We start from the raw sequence: 18722 nt of genomic DNA on the forward strand, positions 1-18722 counted from the left end.
GCAAGGGAAGTTGTTGCTGCTGTTGTATATATACATGTGATTGTAAATAAATGTTATTTCTTTGTATCCTGAAAACTCGTGCTGGATTCTTCGTGGCCCTCGCAAAAGCCCCACACTTGACAACCACACACAAAACCGACAAACCCAGACGGGAAGGAAAAGGGTGAAATTAATAAGGATAAAAGTCAAAAGAAACGAGCCTTTGCTTGAGATCGTAGGTTCTTTAGTAGCTTTACTTCAAACAAGGCCTTCAGTTCCAAGTTTTCTTTGTGTGGATTCATTAAGGTACCTGTAGCTTCAGAGATACAGAGTCTCTTTGGAGATGAAGTAAAACCTTGTCTTTGTCTACAGCCCATGATGACTTTTCTGTAGATCGGTTCAGCCAGATTTTCTGTGGTTTCAAGGGTGCAGTATTCACCACTTTCAGCAGCTTTATGGAGAGGGTTATATTAGGCTCTCGCCTCTGCATTACCAGAATTCAAAATAAAAGCAAAACCTGCCTTGTGATTCTGGCAAACATCACAGTGGGATCAGATCCAATCACCACCTGTTTCTGGGAAGAGCATTGCCTTTTGGGCCTAATTATTGGCCACCAACCACATCAATCAATCTCTGTCATCACTGATGTCAGTCTGAAACAGCACATTTTCTGGATCGTCCTGATTGAATGAAAGGCACAGGCTTTGCACTACTTCTGTTTGAATTAAAATTACAGGCTGCCTTAAAGACATCTCCATAAATCATCCATGGATCAAAATTAATGGGGAAATAAGGAAATAAACAGGAAAGACTCTAGCTCAGTGGGGCCATCATTGTGCCAATTATCTTTATGGGTTCCCCTGTTTATGTCGTCAGCCTGGTCCCAGCGTTTTTCAACCTCGGGGAGTGGACCCCTTGAAGGTACGGATATAGGCCAGCCTCCTCCACCACCCCCCCCATCACGGTGACTGAGATCCCGGTGTCCACTTCCATCCATAATGCCCTTCCGTTTACCACTAACTTCACTGTGATCAGGGCCGCTTTGCCCACTTTTACGTTATTGGCAGACAAAACCTTCTGCTCTGCCTCCGGACCATCTTCCATACAGTATACTGGTGCTGTACTGTTCGATCTACTAGTGGTAGGCAGTCTCTGTTTATACTTGCACTTGTGTCTCAAATTTCCTTTTTACCCGCATCTGCAGCATTCTGTGTCCCTAAATCTGCCTAGGTCTGGGGGTTGGCTTCCTCCACTTCTGTAACACTCTGCGTACTCGGGTCCCCTTTTGGTTGTGGGCTTAATCTTCTGTACCTTCTGGCTCTTCTGTTCCCACATTCATTTCCTTGCTTGGCCTTCTAGCACCACTGTTGCCTGCAGTTTGCACCCTAACTGGTGGTCTCTGCTGTTCAGACAGCTTTGTAACGCCTGGGGGCTTTCTCCATGCGCTCTATGACTAAAGCAATCTCCAGCGTCTTTTTAAAATCTACTTCCAACACTGCCAAAAACTTCTTTTGAATGGCTTCATTGTTAATGCCACTTACAAAACAATCTTAGCATCTCATTTAACGTAGTCTCAAAATTTCACGCTCTGCTATCCTCTTGAGCCGCGCCACGAACGCTACAATGGTCGTCTTTGGAGCTCTCCCGGTCAAATCAAACTTGCAACGCTGTGAAATTACTGGGGGCTTGGGATGGCAGCACCCATCAGGGGCATCTGAAATGTTAAGCTTTGAATCAGACTGCCTGTCTGTGCCCCACACGTAGTTAACACAATCTACTCTGCTTCTCCTCCCCTCTATTTCATTTGCATTGAAAAATAATTTTAAGCGTTCCAAGTACTGTACCTAATCTTCTGTAACAGGATCGAATGACTAGTTTCCCAAAAAGAGACATTTTGATTGTTCTCTTCCTTGGAGGCAGACTTGTCCTTGCAATCTGATATTTCCATGAATTCTTGCAATCTGAGACGTTGGTCTTTACCTCGTCGCCAATGAAATAACTTCAAGAACTGACTCCATTATTCCAACTATAAACAACTATTTACAGAATGTTTTAAAACCGTCTTTCCATATTCAGCTCTAGGGTCCAACTGTTGGGACAAATCCCAGTGAATTTTCAACTCCCTTCTCTGATTGGACCAGTGGATCACATGATCTCTCCATCAGAGAACATCCCTTCAAGGGGCTAGCTACTACAGGTATGGAATTAGACTATTTGTCCATGAAGTCCCATCGTTCCATAGGCTATGTGCAATTTGTTTACATAGATTGTGCTAAAATTTTCAAGAACATCAAACTTGCCTTTTACAACATACCATACAAAGAAATGCCTTTTTGTTTCCTGACCTTCTTGTTATGAACTTGCTTCAAAATTTCCTGGCAAACCAATTTTAAATTCCTCCAATTTAAATTTGTTACACCACAGTGAATGTAATGGTAAATCAGGGACCTTTTGAAGTGGTGCAGCCAGTGGATCACCCCACCTGTGTCAATGAATTAACTAAGCAGCTTGCTATTGACTTGACCTGATTCATAAATTCTAAGTTGTAAAACCTTTCAGGATGCTGAACTTAATCACATGCTTAAAAGCTGCTGTATTCAATTTTTTGTTGTTCAAGTTGGTTGAAATATGTTTGTAGCTCGTCAACATTACTCAATTAACGGCTGAGGTCTAATTCTAATTCTGAATACGCCTCAAACTTCCCGTTTTTCATTTGTGCTGTCAGATTGGCAACCTTTTTGATGGAAAATTGATATCAACTCTTTCCATCAGTGAAATGTGCAGTTATTTAAATTCCCACTAACATGTAGACTATATACTCCAGATTTAAAGTGTTAAAAATTAAAAATGTGAACAAGTCAAAGTTGTACTTTAATCAATTATTTTGAATTTAAACTTTAATTCAGCTTCAATTGGGGGGCGGACAGCATCCACTGGGTGCGCTCTTTCTTTTGTTGCCCTTTGGCCCTTGCGTTTCTCCCCTTTCCTACTGGGTGCTGATTACGAACAGGTCTTGGAAAAAGTTGGTGAACAGTCTCTGTGTTTTGTGGAAACCTTCCTCCGATCCTCTTATGCCATGCTTTATTTTCTGTAGCCTGAGAAATTCTGGCTGGTTGGACAGCCAATCTGCAGCCTTCAGTGGTGCTGCCCATCACCGGCCGAGCAGGAGTCTCCGGAGGACGAGCAGGGAGACAAAGGCCAGAGCATCCGCTCCTCTCCTCATGCAAAGCTCTGGCTGTTCTGATATCCCAAAGACTATCACCAGCAGGCATGGCTCCACCCTCACTCCCTTCAACCCTGGACGTGAACTTGAATAAGGTCATCTGCATAAACTGAGACTCTATGCTCTTTGTCTCCCCTTTGGATACTTCTCTCCCCTTCGCCAGTGGCTCAATTGCCAGGGTGACCAGTAGTGGGGGATAAAGGGCACCCTGCCTCATGCCTCTGTGCAGCCGGAAGTATTCCGAGCTGGTGGTGTTTGTCCGTATGCTCGCCATGGGAGCGCTGGACGTAGTTTCACCCACCTAGCCCAAACCCAAACCGTTCCAGTAGCTCCGCGAGGTAGTTCCATTCGACCCTGTCGATAGCCTTTTCTGCGTCGAGGAGATGATCACTTCTGGGGTCATGATCACGTTCAACAGGCACCTGATATTCGCTGTTAATTGCCTGCCCTTGACAAAGCCTGTCTTGATCTTCCGCAATTGCCTCTGGTATGCAGCTCTCTATCCACCTTGCCAGGGCCTTTGCCAGGATCTTGGCATCAGTATTAAGGAATGAAATGGGTTTGTAAGACCCACAGTCTGTCAGGTATTTGTCTTTTTTGGCGATCAGTGATATTGAGGCCTGAGCCAGCATTGGTGGCAGGGTTCCTCTTGATAGCGAGTCAGCGAACATCTCGAGCAGGTCCGGGCCAATGCTGGCGCAAATTATTTGTAGAAATTCACCGGGAACCCATCCGGCTCCGGTGCCTTGTCCGACTGTGTGAAGTTGATGCTCTCCATGATTTCCCTCCATTCTAATGATGCTTCCAGGTCCTGTCTCCCTTTCTCCCCCCACAACCGGCATGTCCAGTCCGTTGAGGAACTTTGCAAAATTTTTGTTAAACTCTGGCCCTTTCTGTCCCATTCTTCTTGTCTTTACCCACATTGTTATACTCCTTTGATGCCTTGTTCTTTATCTTTGGATTTCTAAACATCCCCTTCACCTGAACCCATCCTAACCACTTCTGTTAGTTTAAGGCTCTGTTCACAGCACTAGCTATACAAATTGACAGGATACTGGTCCCAGCCAGTCCATCCCAATGGAATAATTCATTTTTAGTTGAGTACTGAAGCCAGTGCCCCATGTATTGAAACCCTTTCTTTCCACACCGTTCTTTGAGCCGTATGATTTTTCTCCAATTTGCTTGACCCTATGTCAATAGGGTGGCTCAGCAAAAATCAAGTGGTTATTACCTTCTGATGTTTTGTGTTTAATTTGGACCTTCTCTCTTCAAATTCTCTTGGGCAGAAACAGAAATTATGTTCTGCTATGTCGTTTGTTCCCAGATGGAATGCAACAACTGGATCCTCCTCCTCAAGTTCCTCTCCAGTTCTGAGGAGATGGCCTTAAACTCTGGCACTGGGCAGGCAACACCACCTTCGGAACTTCCAGTCGCTGCTGTAGAAAACAGGACCTATCCTCTGACTATGCCATCTCTGACATTTCTATTCACACTCCTCAATTTTATGGCATTTTTCACTAATGGTGCCACGGCCAGACTGCTCATCCACCTTGCAGTCCTTCTCATCCACATCTTGTACCTCTTGACAAAGTCAGGGGCTGAAACTCCTCCATCACTACCTGCTGAATCCCCTTCTCTACCTGACTCGCTGTCACCCTCCTGCCCTTGAAGAGTGACAAGCTGTCCATGTACCTTTATCCTTCCCTGATGCATCAGTGTCTGCAGCTCAGCATCCAGATCAATGACTCTTTAGCCAGAACTCTTCAAGTTGCAGACACTTCAGGCATGTTTGCCCTTTACCAAACTGGAACTCCCATATTCAGCAGCTGCAACACATCATCTACCCTGCCATATGTTAATGTATTACTTTTTTAAAAATATACTGATTTTGATTAATAAACCAGACTACTCCCAATGAGCTTTACTGCTGCTACTGCAAGACTTTACTGCTAATAAAACCAGAATTTGTGCTAGTCTTTAAGCCAAAGGGACAAAATATTCATGAACCATTCACATGTTGGTTTTCTGTGACATCCCACTTGGAATTTCTCCAACTGTGATCAGTCCACAGTCTTGAATCCCAGCAGCAACAAGCCACCTGGTCCACTGTTGCCTCTTCCCCCTCTCACACTCTTTGAAGCCCCTGGCGCTACTCTTAACTGCTGTTTGATAGCAGTGTTGATGTTAACTTCTGTTGGGCGGTAATTGGCCAGATTGGATTTGTCCTGCTTTGCCAACAGGACATACCACCTTGCTTGGCTTAGTTCATTGTTAGTTCTTGAATTTTTTGTACTATGCTGTTGGGACCCATAATCTTTGTTGTCCCCACCATTTCTTGAGATCAGGTAAAGTGAATTAAATTGACTAAAGACTGGCAGTTGTGATGCTGGGGACCTCAAGAGCAGGTGGAGGTGAATCATTGTATTCTAGGATAATCCTGGGATAGTGAGCAGTTTTAGCAGATGACAACAAGATCTGACGGTACTTTGATCCTGCCAGATCTGATGGCTAACCCACATTACTATTTTCATTTGTCTGCGTCCCTTGAAAGGAGGAGGTGGAGTAAGAGAGCAATGGGTTTAATGGGGACCAGGGCATCAAAGGTAGTGATGAAGATGTGGTAGCTGCAGAAATGTCATAGCGATTGGAGGCTAGACAGTTCAAATTTTTGCAAGTGCAGTTGTAAACAAATTGGAAGAGTTGTTTTTCCATGGGCAAATACAGAAGCAAGTTGAGTTGGAAGGAGGATGTAGATTGAGAGGGATGTAAGGAAGTGATCAGAGATTGCTTTATCAGTGATATGACAAGTGTACTGAGGCCATGTGAGATTGCAGGGTCTGAGGCTATAAATACGGGTTGAGAGCAGTGAACTTGGGAGAACACGGATGAGGAGGATGACACTGGATTCAGAGATTGAGAGAAGAAAGCTTTGACGATATATTGGTGAGAAAGTCAGCATAGTACTTGGGTAAATGATAGGAAATGAAGATTATAAAACATAATCTAAGGGAGTGGGGCAGGGCGACATACACAAAGGAGAGGAAAGTGCCAGTCTTGTTCCAGGGTAAACAGGAATGGGGACAGTGGGAATCTCTGCCTGGTGCCTCTGTGCAGCTGGAAGTATTCAGAGCTGTGGCATTGGTCCAAAAGCTCACCTTGGGGCATTGTACAGGAGTTTCACCCACAAGGGCAATCCCGTTCCTAGCCTAAACTGCTCCAATACTTCTGAACCAGGGACAGAAGTAGGGTGGGGGCTCTGAAGCAAAGCTCTGAGTAGGGCCAACTCCACCTCCTCCTCCAGCACAAGGCTAAGCCTCACGCAGTTTAAAGTAATGCAAGAGCACACCTAACCAGAACAGGTTCTTCCCAGAGGTGGAGGACGTGCGAACGGTGCCAGGGAGGCCTGGCCACCTACATCTTCTGGGCCTGCCCTAGACTTTACGGGTTTTGAACAACCTTCTGTGAAGCGATGTCCAGGGTTGTGGGGTGAGGGTGGAGCCGTGCCCGAGGGTGTCGGACGAGCCAGAACTACATATGGGAAAGAAGGTGGATGCCCTGGCTTTGCTTCCTTAATTGCACACTGGAGAATCTTATTCGGCTGGTGATCAGCACCATCCAAAGCTGCAGACTGTCTGAATTTCTCCACCTGGAGATCAAAAACGCCATTCGGGGGTCAGATGCGAGCTTCCAGAAAGCGTGGGGGCTATTCATCAGCCTGTTCCGAGACTTGTTCAAAGCCAATAGTGAATAGGAAAGTAGGGGGAATCAATGAGGGCAGACAGGACCACACAGAACAGATAGGAACAAGGGGGGAGTGGACAGTAAGGAAGGAATCAAGGGAAATACTGGGAGGGGCCACAGGAAAAGAGTGGGGAGTGGGTGCAGAGAGCCCCACCATAAAACCATAGGGGCAACAACAACAATTACAAAATGAAAGAGACTACTACGCCCACAATGGAAGAAGGAGCCCAAGGTGGAGCCCGATTAACAGAAGGATAGGGGGAGCAAGGGAGGACGGAGGGCCAATGAAAGGGGAGCATGTAAATTGTACATAAGAATCGTATGATCTGTTAATATTATGTATTTTATATGACTAATTGGAAAATTCTAATAAAAATATTTTTTAAATGCTGGAAGTATATTGCTTTTTAAGCTGTTTTTGATAAACCTATATTTGCTTTTTATTATAATAGAGTTTGAAGTACTTTGTATCAAAGCTAATCTGTTGAACTCAACCATGTCCCGTCATAATTGCAGTTTCCTTTACTCCTTTTAGGCATGACGGAGTTGGTGCGTAAAATCAATTTTAGCCGGGCTGTTCGAACTATGCAAGAATTATTCCCTGAAGAATACAAGTTTTACCCTCGCTCTTGGATTTTGCCAGAAGAATACCAAAATTTTGCAGATCAGGTAAAATGCTGAGAAAATTACAACTGTACCATGGATCGGCAAATATTCCAGAGTGCATTATCATTTCTGTTCTGTATACATGTATTTATAAGAAAGGACGTTCAGTTGAGTTGAGGAACTAAATTGGTATGGCTTGAGACAGATGAGCATATATAGTTTTTCTTACGGATGCATCTTAGCAAGTATTTTTGCCACTCCAGGAAAATAATTGGTTTTGAAGATCAAACTTGGCTTACTTAATAAGGATATCACAGATGGAAAAATAACACTAATTTGAGATTGGGCAAATATGTTTTAATCCTCATGTTAGAATACTACCTCTTGGATATTTATGACTCTTTGTAAAAGTATTTTACTGAATAGGAAGTGCTTTGAAACATCTGGGGATGTGAATGGTCAAGTATAAATATTCCTTTTCCGTTCCTTTGTTCCCTCTTTTTCTTAAACCACAGTAAATATTACTCATTTTACTAATATGATCTATGCTTATCAATGAAGGATGAAATGTCACCTTATTGTAAGATTTTCAAGTTAGTGGAAATTAAAACTCCAGCAAACAAACAGCAGCAGTGTGTTTCATTATCATTAGTCTTCTCGGAGCAGTGATTGTTTTTCTTCCCTATTTTGGAAAGGAGAATTGGACCGTATGTAAAGCAACTCACTATTGCCTGTTTCTCGCTGGCTGGAACCATTGAAGTAACAGCCTCTTATCAGGCAGACCAGACCGAGTACAATTAGTCCATGCATTACATCATTCTCTTAGTTGTTTTGCTTTAACCTGATTTACTCGTCTTTTTATTTTTACAATTTACAGTACCATTTTTAATTTTGTCTGCACTTGGCCCTTCCCCCTCGCACTACACTCCCAAAACATGCTTAAAAACCGTCTCGCGTAATTATCCGCAAAGAAGTCAATGAATGGTTGCCACCTCTGGGCGAACCCTAACAAAGACCCTCTCAATGTAAAACTGATTTTCTCCAAGCCCAGGAAACTTGCCATGTCTAACGGCCAGGCTTCCGCCTTTGGGGGCTTTGAGTCCCTCCAAGCTAGAAGTATCCGTCTCCCGGCTACCAGGGAAGCAAAGGCCAAAACTTTCGGGGCCTCTGAAACCCTAAAAATCTCCACCATTGCCACCCTTATTTTCAATACTCTAGACATGACGTGCCCGTATCTCCTAAGTTTTGGACACGCCCAAAACATTATATGGACATGGCCTGAAGGTCCTCTCAGACACTTTACACACCTGTCCTCTGCGCCGAAGAATCTGCTCATCCGGGACACTGTCATGTTGGCCCGGTGGACGACTTTAAACTGAATCAGGCTGAGCCTGGCACATGTTGCAGTCCCATTAACCCTGTTCAGCGCGTCCACCCACAGGCCTTCCCCAATCTCTCCTCCTCCCATTTATGCCTCAGCTCCTCAGTCTGTGTCTCCTCCGCCCCCATAAGCTCCTTGTAAATATCCGAGACACCCATCCTCTAGACACTACCCTATCTTGGATCCCCCTTAGTGACAAGAGTGGAAAAGATGGCCCCTGCCTGCGCACAAAGTCCCGCACCTGAATATACCAGAATTCATTCCCCCCCCCCCTCGTCAAACCAAACTTGGCCTCCAGCGCCCTCAAGCCAGGGAAGCTCCCGATCCGCTCAAATCTCCTATCTGCTCAATCCCCGCCCTCCGCTATACCCGAATCCCCCCGTCCAACCTCCCCGGAGCAAACTGATGGTTGTCACATATTGGGGACCAGACCGATGCTCCCACATGCCTCCTCCACTGTCCCCAGATCCGAAGGGCCGCCACCACTACAGGACTGGTGGAGAAGCGCACCGGCGGGAATGGCAGAGGCGCTATCACCAACACCCCCAGACTGGTGCCCCTACATGAGGCTGCCTCCACCCACTCCCAATTCAACCCCCCACCACCACCACCCACTTCCTTATCATGGCTATGTTAGCCATCCAATAATAGTTGCTGAAATTCGGTAGTGCAAGCCCCCCCTCCCCGTTTACTCGCGGGCACTTGCCCGCCTCTACAAAGCCCAAAATGATCTTGCTTACCCTCTTAAAAAAGGAACGTGGAATGAAAATGGGGAGACACTGGAATGCGAATAAGAACCTCGGGAGGACCATCATTTTAACTGGCCGAAATCTCCCAGCTAATGGCAGCGGGAGTGTGTCCCAGCTCCGGAACTCCCCTCTCATTTGATCTACCAGCCGGGACAGGTTCAGCTTGTGTAATCGACCCCAATCCCGCACTACTTGTATTCCCAGGTACCTGAAACTGTCCCCAACTAACCGGAACAGCAGCTCCCTCAGCCGGTCCCCTTGGCCCCTCTCCTGAACTACAAACATTTCACTTTTTGTCATATTCAACTTGTACCCCGAAAACCGGCCGAATTGAAATGAAAATCGCTTATTGTCACGAGTAGGCTTCAATGAAGTTACTGTGAAAAGCCCCTAGTCGCCACATTCCGGCGCCTGTTCGGGGAGGCTGTTACGGGAATCGAACCGTGCTGCTGGCCTGCCTTGGTCTGTTTCAAAGCCAGCGATTTAGCCCAGTGTGCTAAACAGCCCCTGAGGTTTGCCAGGGTTGCCATGATTCCGTCCATCCCGCCATCGGGTCCGAAACGTACAGAAGCAGGTGATCTGAATACAATGAAACCCTATGCTCCCTACCTCCACCTCCATTCCCTCTAGGGGCATCATGATCACATTGAGCAATCTTCTTATATTCGCCACCAGTTGCCAACCTTTAACGAGCCCTGTTTGGTCCTCCCTAACAACACTCGGCACTCAATCCTAGTGGCCAAAAGCTTTGCCAGCAGTTTGGCATCCACGTTAAGAAGGGAGATAGGCCTTTAAGACCCACATGACTCTGGGTTCTTGTACCGTTTTAAAATCAAGGAGATGGAAGCCTGCGACATCGTCTGGGGAAGCACCCCTCTGTCCCTTGCCTCATTAAAAACCTTGACCAGCAGTGGCCCCAATATCCCGGAGAACTTTTCATATAAAATTCTAAAGGGTACCCATCCGGCCCCGGAGCTTTACCTGACTGCATGGCCTTTAAGCCCTCTCATATATCCTCAGCTCTCATCTGGGTGCCCAGCCCTTCTACTAGATCCCTGCCCACTTTTGGGAATGTCAGGCTGTTTAAGAAACATCTCATCCCCTCCGGCCCCGTGGGGGGCTCCAAGCTATAAAGTTTGCTATAAAAGTCCTTGAAAGCTCTGTTCAAACCCACCGTATCCCCTACCAAGTTACTGCCTCCATCCACCACTTTACTTATTGCCCTAGCCGTCTCCCTCTTTCTGAGCGCCTCCCACACCACCGCTGCTGAGACTTCCTCCATATCATTGACCTGCAGGTAGTTTTGTTTACACTTCCTCACCCTCTCGCACACCCCTTCATCCACCAGCAGTCCCATATCCAGCTCCACTGCGGGCGCTGGAAGCTCTCTTCACTCACCTGTAGCTCGACCCAATGCAGGGCATGGTCAGAAATGGTGATTGCTGAATACTGCGCATCCACCACCCCTGTCAGTAGATCCCTACTCAGTATTAAAAAATCGATCCGGGAGTAGACCCTATGAACGTGCGGGGAAAAAGGTGAACTCCTTCCCTGTCGGCCTACTAAACCTCCACGGATCGACCCCCCCCCCAATCTGCTCCATGAACTCCCTCAGCTCTTTTCCCATTGCTGACACTCTGCCGTTCTTGAGCACGACCGGTCCAGGCCTGGATCCATAACTATTGAAATCCCCTCTCATAACCAGCTTGTGGGAATCCAGGTCGGGTATCTTCCCCAGCACCCTATTTATGAAATCTGCATTATCCCTATTTGGCGAATATATGTTGAGCAAGACCACCTCCCCCCCCCCCCCCCCCCCCCCCCTTCCAGCCTACCGCTAACCATAATGTAGTGACCTCCCCCATCCAAAACAATACTCCCCACCTCAAACTGCACCCGCTTGTTCACCAGAATCGCGACTCCCCTGGTCTTAGCGTCTAGCTCTGAGTAGAATACCTGACTAACCCAGCTCTTCCTCAACCTAATCTGGTCCGCTGCCTTCAGGTGCGTCTCGTGCAACATTATCACGTCCGCCTTTAAAGCCCTAAGATGTGCGAACACTTGTGCCCATTTACTGGCCCATTTAGCCCTCTAACGTTCCACGTAACCAGCCTAGTTAGGGGGCTCCGCGCCCCCCCTCCCCCTTGCTGGTCAGCCATCCCCTTTCCTGGGCCTGCCCCCTGCCCTGCGCCTCTGTAGCCCCGCCTCCTGGCAGCGCCCATCCCCGACCTCTTCTCCGCTTCTAAAATCAAATCCCTCCCTCGTCAACAAAGCAACCCCCGCCCCCAGCAACAACACTCTGTAGCCTAACCCCATCCTTAATTTGATTGTATATACACCCCCCACTGTGCTCCCACAGGCTAGCTCACCCAGCTAGCCTGGTGGCCCGCGGCTCTGGCACCAGCATGTATCCAACCTATTGTTTTTTTTTTTTTAATTTAGATTACCCAATTGTTTTTTCCAATTAAGGGGCAATTTAGCGTGACCAATCCACCTACTCTGCACATTGTTTGGGTTGTGGGGGCGAAACCCATGCAGACACGGGGAGAATGTGCAAACTCCACACGGACAGTGACCCAGAGCCGGGATTCGAACCTGGGACCTCAGCGCCGTGAGGCAGCTGTGCTAACCACTAGGCCACCGTGCTGCCCTTCCCAACCTATTGTTACCTACCTGCCCTCCCCCCGCCCCTCGAAACCATTTCCCTCATCAACCCAACCCCGGTGGTCGCCCCCTTAAGAAACAGACACCAATCAAAGTCAGTATAAAGAAAAGCAAAGCCAAACTCTCGCCACAATACAGATCAAAGTAACACTACTCAAAATAATACAAAGTCAAAACTCCCCACCACCATCCCCCTCACAACACATAAAACCCACCGGAATCGAATATTTTTTTGACTACTTTCCCCTTCTTAAACAAAACACAATTATCGAAGAGAAAAGCCAAGAACAAAAACAAACAAACGAATAAATCAGTGCAAACAGCATTTGAAACGAACAGGAAAAACAGTTTCTCAAACTTGGAGCAGAATGTTCTCAAGTTGGCACCAGTCTTTTCCTCCTGGCAAACTCCATAGCATCCTTGGGCGACTCAAAGTAATGATGTTGGTCCTCATGCGTAACCCAAAGTCGCGCCGGATACAACAGACCTCCACGCTTAGATCTTGGTACGCCCGCCAAATGCTGTTGTCCCACTTACAGCTCCGCATGCGCTTGGCCCATTGGAGAATACGCTCCTTATCCAGGTACCTATGGAACTTGACCACCATGACCGAGGGGGATCTCCCTTCCATGCCTTCCTTGCCAGCGCTCTGTACGCCTGATCCACCTCCAACGGTCGGGGGAAAGCCCCATCTCCCAGCTGCTACTGGAACATGTTCGCCACAAATTGCTTATGGGACCTGTTCTCCAAATCCTCTACCTGTTCCAGCAGCCTTTGTTGCCGGTCCCTCAGCATCCCCACCTCCATCTCCATCGCCGCCTGGTGTTCCTCCTGTTCAACTAGCGCCTTTTCCAGTTTCTGGATCTTCCGGTCCTGGGCTTCTAGCCTTCACTGCATACTCTCCACCATTTTCTCAATCGGATCCAAGCATTCCCGTTTCTGTCTGGCGAAGCCTTCCCGGATGACCTGCATCAGCTCCTCTGTTGATAGTTGGGCCGAAGCCCCAGGGGTCTGAACACCGGCCATCTTGTCCGTTGCTGCAGCCAACACCCAACTCGACCCTAACTTTTTGTTTCTTCCCTTTCGATCACTTTGGGCTCTCTGTTCCATAAACCAATATATACACCAAACACTTATTCACTGTTTCTTCAAATCCAGCGCTTAAAAACGCAAAAAATAGTCAGGGGGGGAAGGTCCGAATGTCTAGCCACAGCGGGAGCCGCCATCAAATGTATGACCTACTCATAGTCGCCACCGGAAGTCATCCTTCCGATTGCTTTGTCCTGATGCTTGTGATAACCCTTGGCGGACATCCTCTAGTAACCTGAGTCCTGATGAGGATCTCCTGCTCGGCAGCAGAAGCCTCCTGGACTGCTGGTGGGTGGGTGTAAAGGCAGAGGATTCTGCAAACGGCGGCAAACCCTTGGGGTGTCCTGAGAGGAGGCCCTTGGGGATCCAGTTGACCCTAATACTTCCTGTAGGTGTCCAAGGGCCCCAGCCTGAGTCTTGTAGGAGATTCTGCATCTGGTGGAGGTCAAGGTACCTGGTCCATATGTAGCCTACATCCTAATGGTGCCCACCAAGGTGTGTGGCCATGGAGTGCAGGGCTGAGGTCTATACGGTGGTATTCAACCTTTCCATGGTGATCTCCAGGCACTTGCATGTATGTCTGAGTCATGGTATTAGACAGAACATGGACAAACTCTTCTATCATGCCCTCTTGTCTACTGAATGACTGACAAGTCTCCTGCATGATGTTCTGCCGCCTATTGTTGCATCTCCAGTTCCAATTGCTGTGGGGACATAACCTCTAGAAGATGACCCTGACTCTAATCTAGAGTTGTTCCCATCAAGGTATGTATCTCTGCACTGGTGTAGGGTGTGGGTAAGTGCTGTTGTTTGTGAACCTCCTCATCCTCTGATGTGATCTGCTGGTGGCTATAAAATGGAGAATAGAGTTTTAATTGATGAGTATAAGCTTTTATAAGACAGTTAGACGTCTGGTGCATGCAGCCCAGGAGGTGGGTAGATAGCGGCAGTATGATGCCAGCATGTGGTGCTTGGTGGGGGTTCCGCTACCCTCCTTGTATTAGGGAGGGATTCGGGGGAGGGGGGGTTAGTACCAGGGGCAGAGTGTTGCCTACTCGCCCTGATGCCCTGAGGAGATTGTGTAGTTACTTCCGGAACAGCTGGACGGCGGTATCCATGGCGCTGACCGCCCAGGCACGGCGGTCTCCTTCCTGACCTGGGATACAGGGTCATCCGCTTCTTCTCCATGGCATCGAGTAAGGTCTCCTGCTCGACATCCGTGAAACCTGGGACCACACTGCCATCTTATTGGCTGGGATGATGTGTGGGGATGAAGGTGCATATATGTGGTTGCAGCTTGTCAGCCTCCTAAGTGTCAATCATGAATCTGTTGAATCCAGTTCTCATTAAAATTGATTGTGTTCCACGTGGCGCCGGTGAATCGGTGCAGGAGCGGCATCAGTTTTGCTTTCCTGGAACTCCAAAAATTCTGCACTGGCATCAACACTCAGAAATGGAGAATTCAGACCAGTGTTTTCCAGCTTTGGGAGATGAGGTCGTTGCTGGGTGGAGCTCACTTTTGATCTGCCTGATTCAGAGTCCACAATTCAAAATAGGAAAAAGTAAAAGTAACGAGTAATGCTTTAAAGCAGAGCAGTCTTTTCTGAAGACAAAGAAGAAGCTGAAACAACCCAGTTGAAGCAGCTATTTGAAGATATTCAGCCAGAGTCTGAAGGGTTCCAACCAGAGCCAAATCTGTTTTATAAAGCTGATAATTTTAAGATGGATTAAGAGCTGTATGTTTCTTTTCTTGTTGTTTAATAGGAAATTGTATAGTTGTGTTAAGCTGTTCATTTTGGGTTTGAAGTTAAAAGTTTAATATTGTATTCATAATAAAGTTTTGCTTTAGAAATACCAAAGCTCTATTTTTTCTCATGCAATCACTCCTGGAGTGAATCATTCTTTCCGCACCGTCTTCGGTCCAGTATCGTAGCCATTGTTGGGGCCTGGTCTGAGATTGTAATATCAGCTCCTTTATTGTTCCTTCCAAAGTGCATAACTTTACATTTTCCTGCATAATATGCCATCTGCCAATTTTTTTTGCCCACTCACAATGTGCCTATATCCCTCATTAGAATGCGTTATCTTCACCACTTGCCTTCCCACCTATTTTACACGGTAGCAGAGTGGTTATCACTGTTGCTTAACAGCACCAGGGATCTGGGTTCGATTCCCAGCTTCGGTCATTGTCTGTGGGGGGTCTGCATGTTCTCCCTGTGACTGCGTGGGTTTCTTCTGGGTGCCTCCGGTTTCCTCCCACAAGTCCCGAAAGATGTGCTTGTTCGGTGACTTGGACATTCTGAATTTTCCCTCCGTGTACCTGAACAGGCACCAGCATGTGGTGACTAGGAGATTTTCACAGTAACTTCATTGCAGTGTTAATGTAAGCCGACTTGTGACACTAATAAATATTACTAATGTTGTGTCATCCACAAACTTGACTTCATTCAGTACCTGCACTTCATTAGCCCAAGTCATTAATGTATATTGTAAATAATTGTGGCCCCGACACTGACCCCTGTAATACGCCACTTGTTGTTTCTGACCCAAATTTCTCACTCTCAGATTGAATGTTAAATTCTACCATGTTATGGTCACTGTTTCTCAGGGAATCTTTTACTCTGATTGTTCATTAAATTTGCCTTGTTACACGTTACCAGACACAAAATAGCCTAATTCCTGGTTGGATCCACAACATATTTTCTAGGAAACTGTCCCAAATACACTCTTTGAATTCTTCCTCATGGCTACCACTGCCAATTTGATTTCCCCACTCCACAGGAAGATTAAAATCACCCTTGGTTAATGCACTACTTTTTCACAGACCCTCATTATTTCCACTCCGTCATACATTATAGTTGCTGTTAGGGGGCCTATAGACTTATCCCACCAGTGCCTTCTTTCCCTTCTTATTTCTTTCCTCCACCCATGTGGATTCTACATCTTCCGATCCAATATCAATTCCTGCCACCGTACTTATTCCATCTTGTACTAATAAAGGTATCCCACCATCCTTTCCTTCCTACCTGTCTTTATAAAATGTCATATACCCCAGAAAATTTAATTCCAACTTTGAACTTCTTGTAACAACGCCTCTGTAAGGGCTATAAGATCTTGCCCATTAACCTCAATTTTGTGCCATTAATTCATTTATTTTGTACCACACACTACGGTCATTTAAGTTAATTTGACCTTTTTACCATCTTTTCCCTCTTTGTATTTTTTCATCTGTACTTTCCTGTCACACTCTGGATATCATTAACTAAATAGCTTGCAATGCTGCCATACCGTTTTGCATTGTAAGCCATATCTCCTCTCCAGAACCATCCCACCCCTCTATTTAGTTTAAAGCCCTCTCTACTTCCCTTGTTGTGTGGTATGCAAGCACACTGGTCCCAGCATGGTTCAGATGTAAACCATCCCAATGGCACAACGCCCACTTTCCCCAGTACTGATGCTAGTGCCTCATTAACTGAAACCATTTCTCCAACAACAGTCAGCTCTCTAATTTTACGTACCCTATACCTGTTTGCATGTGGCTCTGGTATTAATCCAGAGACTATAACTTTGGATGTTCTACTTTCTAATTTAGTAGCTAGCTCCTCAAACTCTCTATGCAGACCCTCTTTCCTGGTTCTACCAATATCATTGGTAACTCCATGGACCACAACAACGGGATCCTCCCATTCCCACTGCAAGTTCCTCTCCAGCGCGGAGCTGATGTCCTGAACCCTGGCAATGGGCCGGCACAACTGCAGTCTGGAATCTGGCTCTCTGTTGCGGAGAACAGTGTCAATCCCCGTTTCAGTAGGTGGTGCGATGATGAAAATTGGATAGCGGAGGGAGTTGAAATGACTTACCCTGTTGGAATGGATGAGATTATTAATCTGCTTCCTGCACAAGATGGTGCTTGGTGTATGGTTGCCAGCAGTGCTGACATATTGGGTGAGGGCTTCCCAGGCTGGATAGGTGAGTTTTTTTCTGTGTTTCCTTGATCCATCCCTGGGGCAGAGGAAATGTCTTTGCAGACGTCTCTGATCAAGGCCTCGTGTCTGGTGGCTGAAGCGGGGTGCTGCCAGCTTGAGGCTGCCAGTGTTTCCTTGTCCTTGCAAACACGAGTCAGATGGGTTGGAGAACGTGAAATGCATGTGTTTGACCGCCATTTAAATATGGGGCCAGGACCTTCGAAGCTGCCAGTTAGTGGTGGCTGGACAAATCAGCTCATGATCCAGCACATGATTTCATAGATCATAGAATTTACAGTGCAGAAGGAGGCCATTCGGCCCATCGAGTCTGCACCGGCTCTTTGAAAGAGCACCCTACCCAAGCCCACATCTCCACCCTATCCCCATAACCCAGTAACCTCACCCAACACTAAGGGCAATTTTGAACACTAAGAGCAATCCACCTAACCTGCACATCTTTGGACTGTGGGAGGAAACCGGAGCACCCGGAGGAAACCCACGCACACACTGGGAGAACGTGCAGACTCCGCACAGACAGTGACCCAAGCCGGGAATCAAACCTGGGACCCTGGAGCTGTGAAGCAATTGTGCTAACCACCATGCTACTGTGCTGCCCAACATGAGGGCATTTGTCTCGTGTCATACATCCAGACCAATACCCACATTTTTTTTCATTTGAGATCCTGGCCAAGAACGCAATTGTTATAGGTCCAAGAGCGAGAACCCCAATTTGTTATGGGATTCTGGACGAGAACCCACTTTACTTTGGAAAATTGTGAGAAAATGTTATTGCACATTAGGAGTGAGAACACTGACCAACAGACTGCTTTTACGGTAATACAACCTTTAATTTAAATTAGCAACAAAGAAATAACTTGCATTTAACAGTTACAATATTTTACTTGTTTAGAGAGAGTCCTTGAAGTGTAAACTAAACCATGACTGCCCAGCTTCCAGAAGCACCTGACAAACCTCGCCCCTCCCATTAACTATGCCACTGCAATCCAAAAGCCCACCACATTCTTGTGTCTTTTGTTACAAAAGGTTACATTTCTCCTGTAAAGATCAACGATTCTCTCCCTTTGTGCTCACAGCAACAATACTAAATGTAAACTTTAAAATATGAAAATTTCTCTTATCCGTCACACCGATACTCCTCTGTGTATAATTAATGAGCTACCAAGTGTGGAATCAGGCGTAAGTTCCTGCCATTCTGGTCAGCGTGAAAGATGCCACCGGAACTGCACTTGGTCACAAAAATGTAAAATTCCGCCCCCTGTAACCTGTTTCCCACCACAGATGCTGCCTGACCTGCTGAGTATTTT

At 46.7% G+C, this 18722-nt stretch overlaps 1 protein-coding gene across 3 annotated transcripts in view; it reads left to right on the forward strand.

Annotated features, from left to right (window-relative positions):
* The window catches only part of ttll11 (tubulin tyrosine ligase-like family, member 11), a 177909-nt gene that overhangs the window by 15755 nt on the left and 143432 nt on the right, over window positions 1–18722 (forward strand). For 2 of the 3 annotated variants that reach the window (XR_005458459.1, XM_038781463.1), the window contains exon 3: window positions 7479–7612. Coding sequence is in view for 2 of the 3 variants with exons in the window: in XM_038781463.1 (XP_038637391.1) it covers window positions 7479–7612 (134 nt within the window). In the remaining variant the exon portion in view is untranslated. Of the gene's footprint in view, window positions 1–2033; window positions 2177–7478; window positions 7613–18722 lie in introns of those variants that run through there. The other variant, XM_038781464.1, reaches the window with a different exon arrangement.

This window comes from Scyliorhinus canicula, chromosome 21 (genome assembly GCF_902713615.1).
Source record: "Scyliorhinus canicula chromosome 21, sScyCan1.1, whole genome shotgun sequence".
In the NCBI taxonomy this organism is placed as follows: domain Eukaryota; kingdom Metazoa; phylum Chordata; class Chondrichthyes; order Carcharhiniformes; family Scyliorhinidae; genus Scyliorhinus; species Scyliorhinus canicula.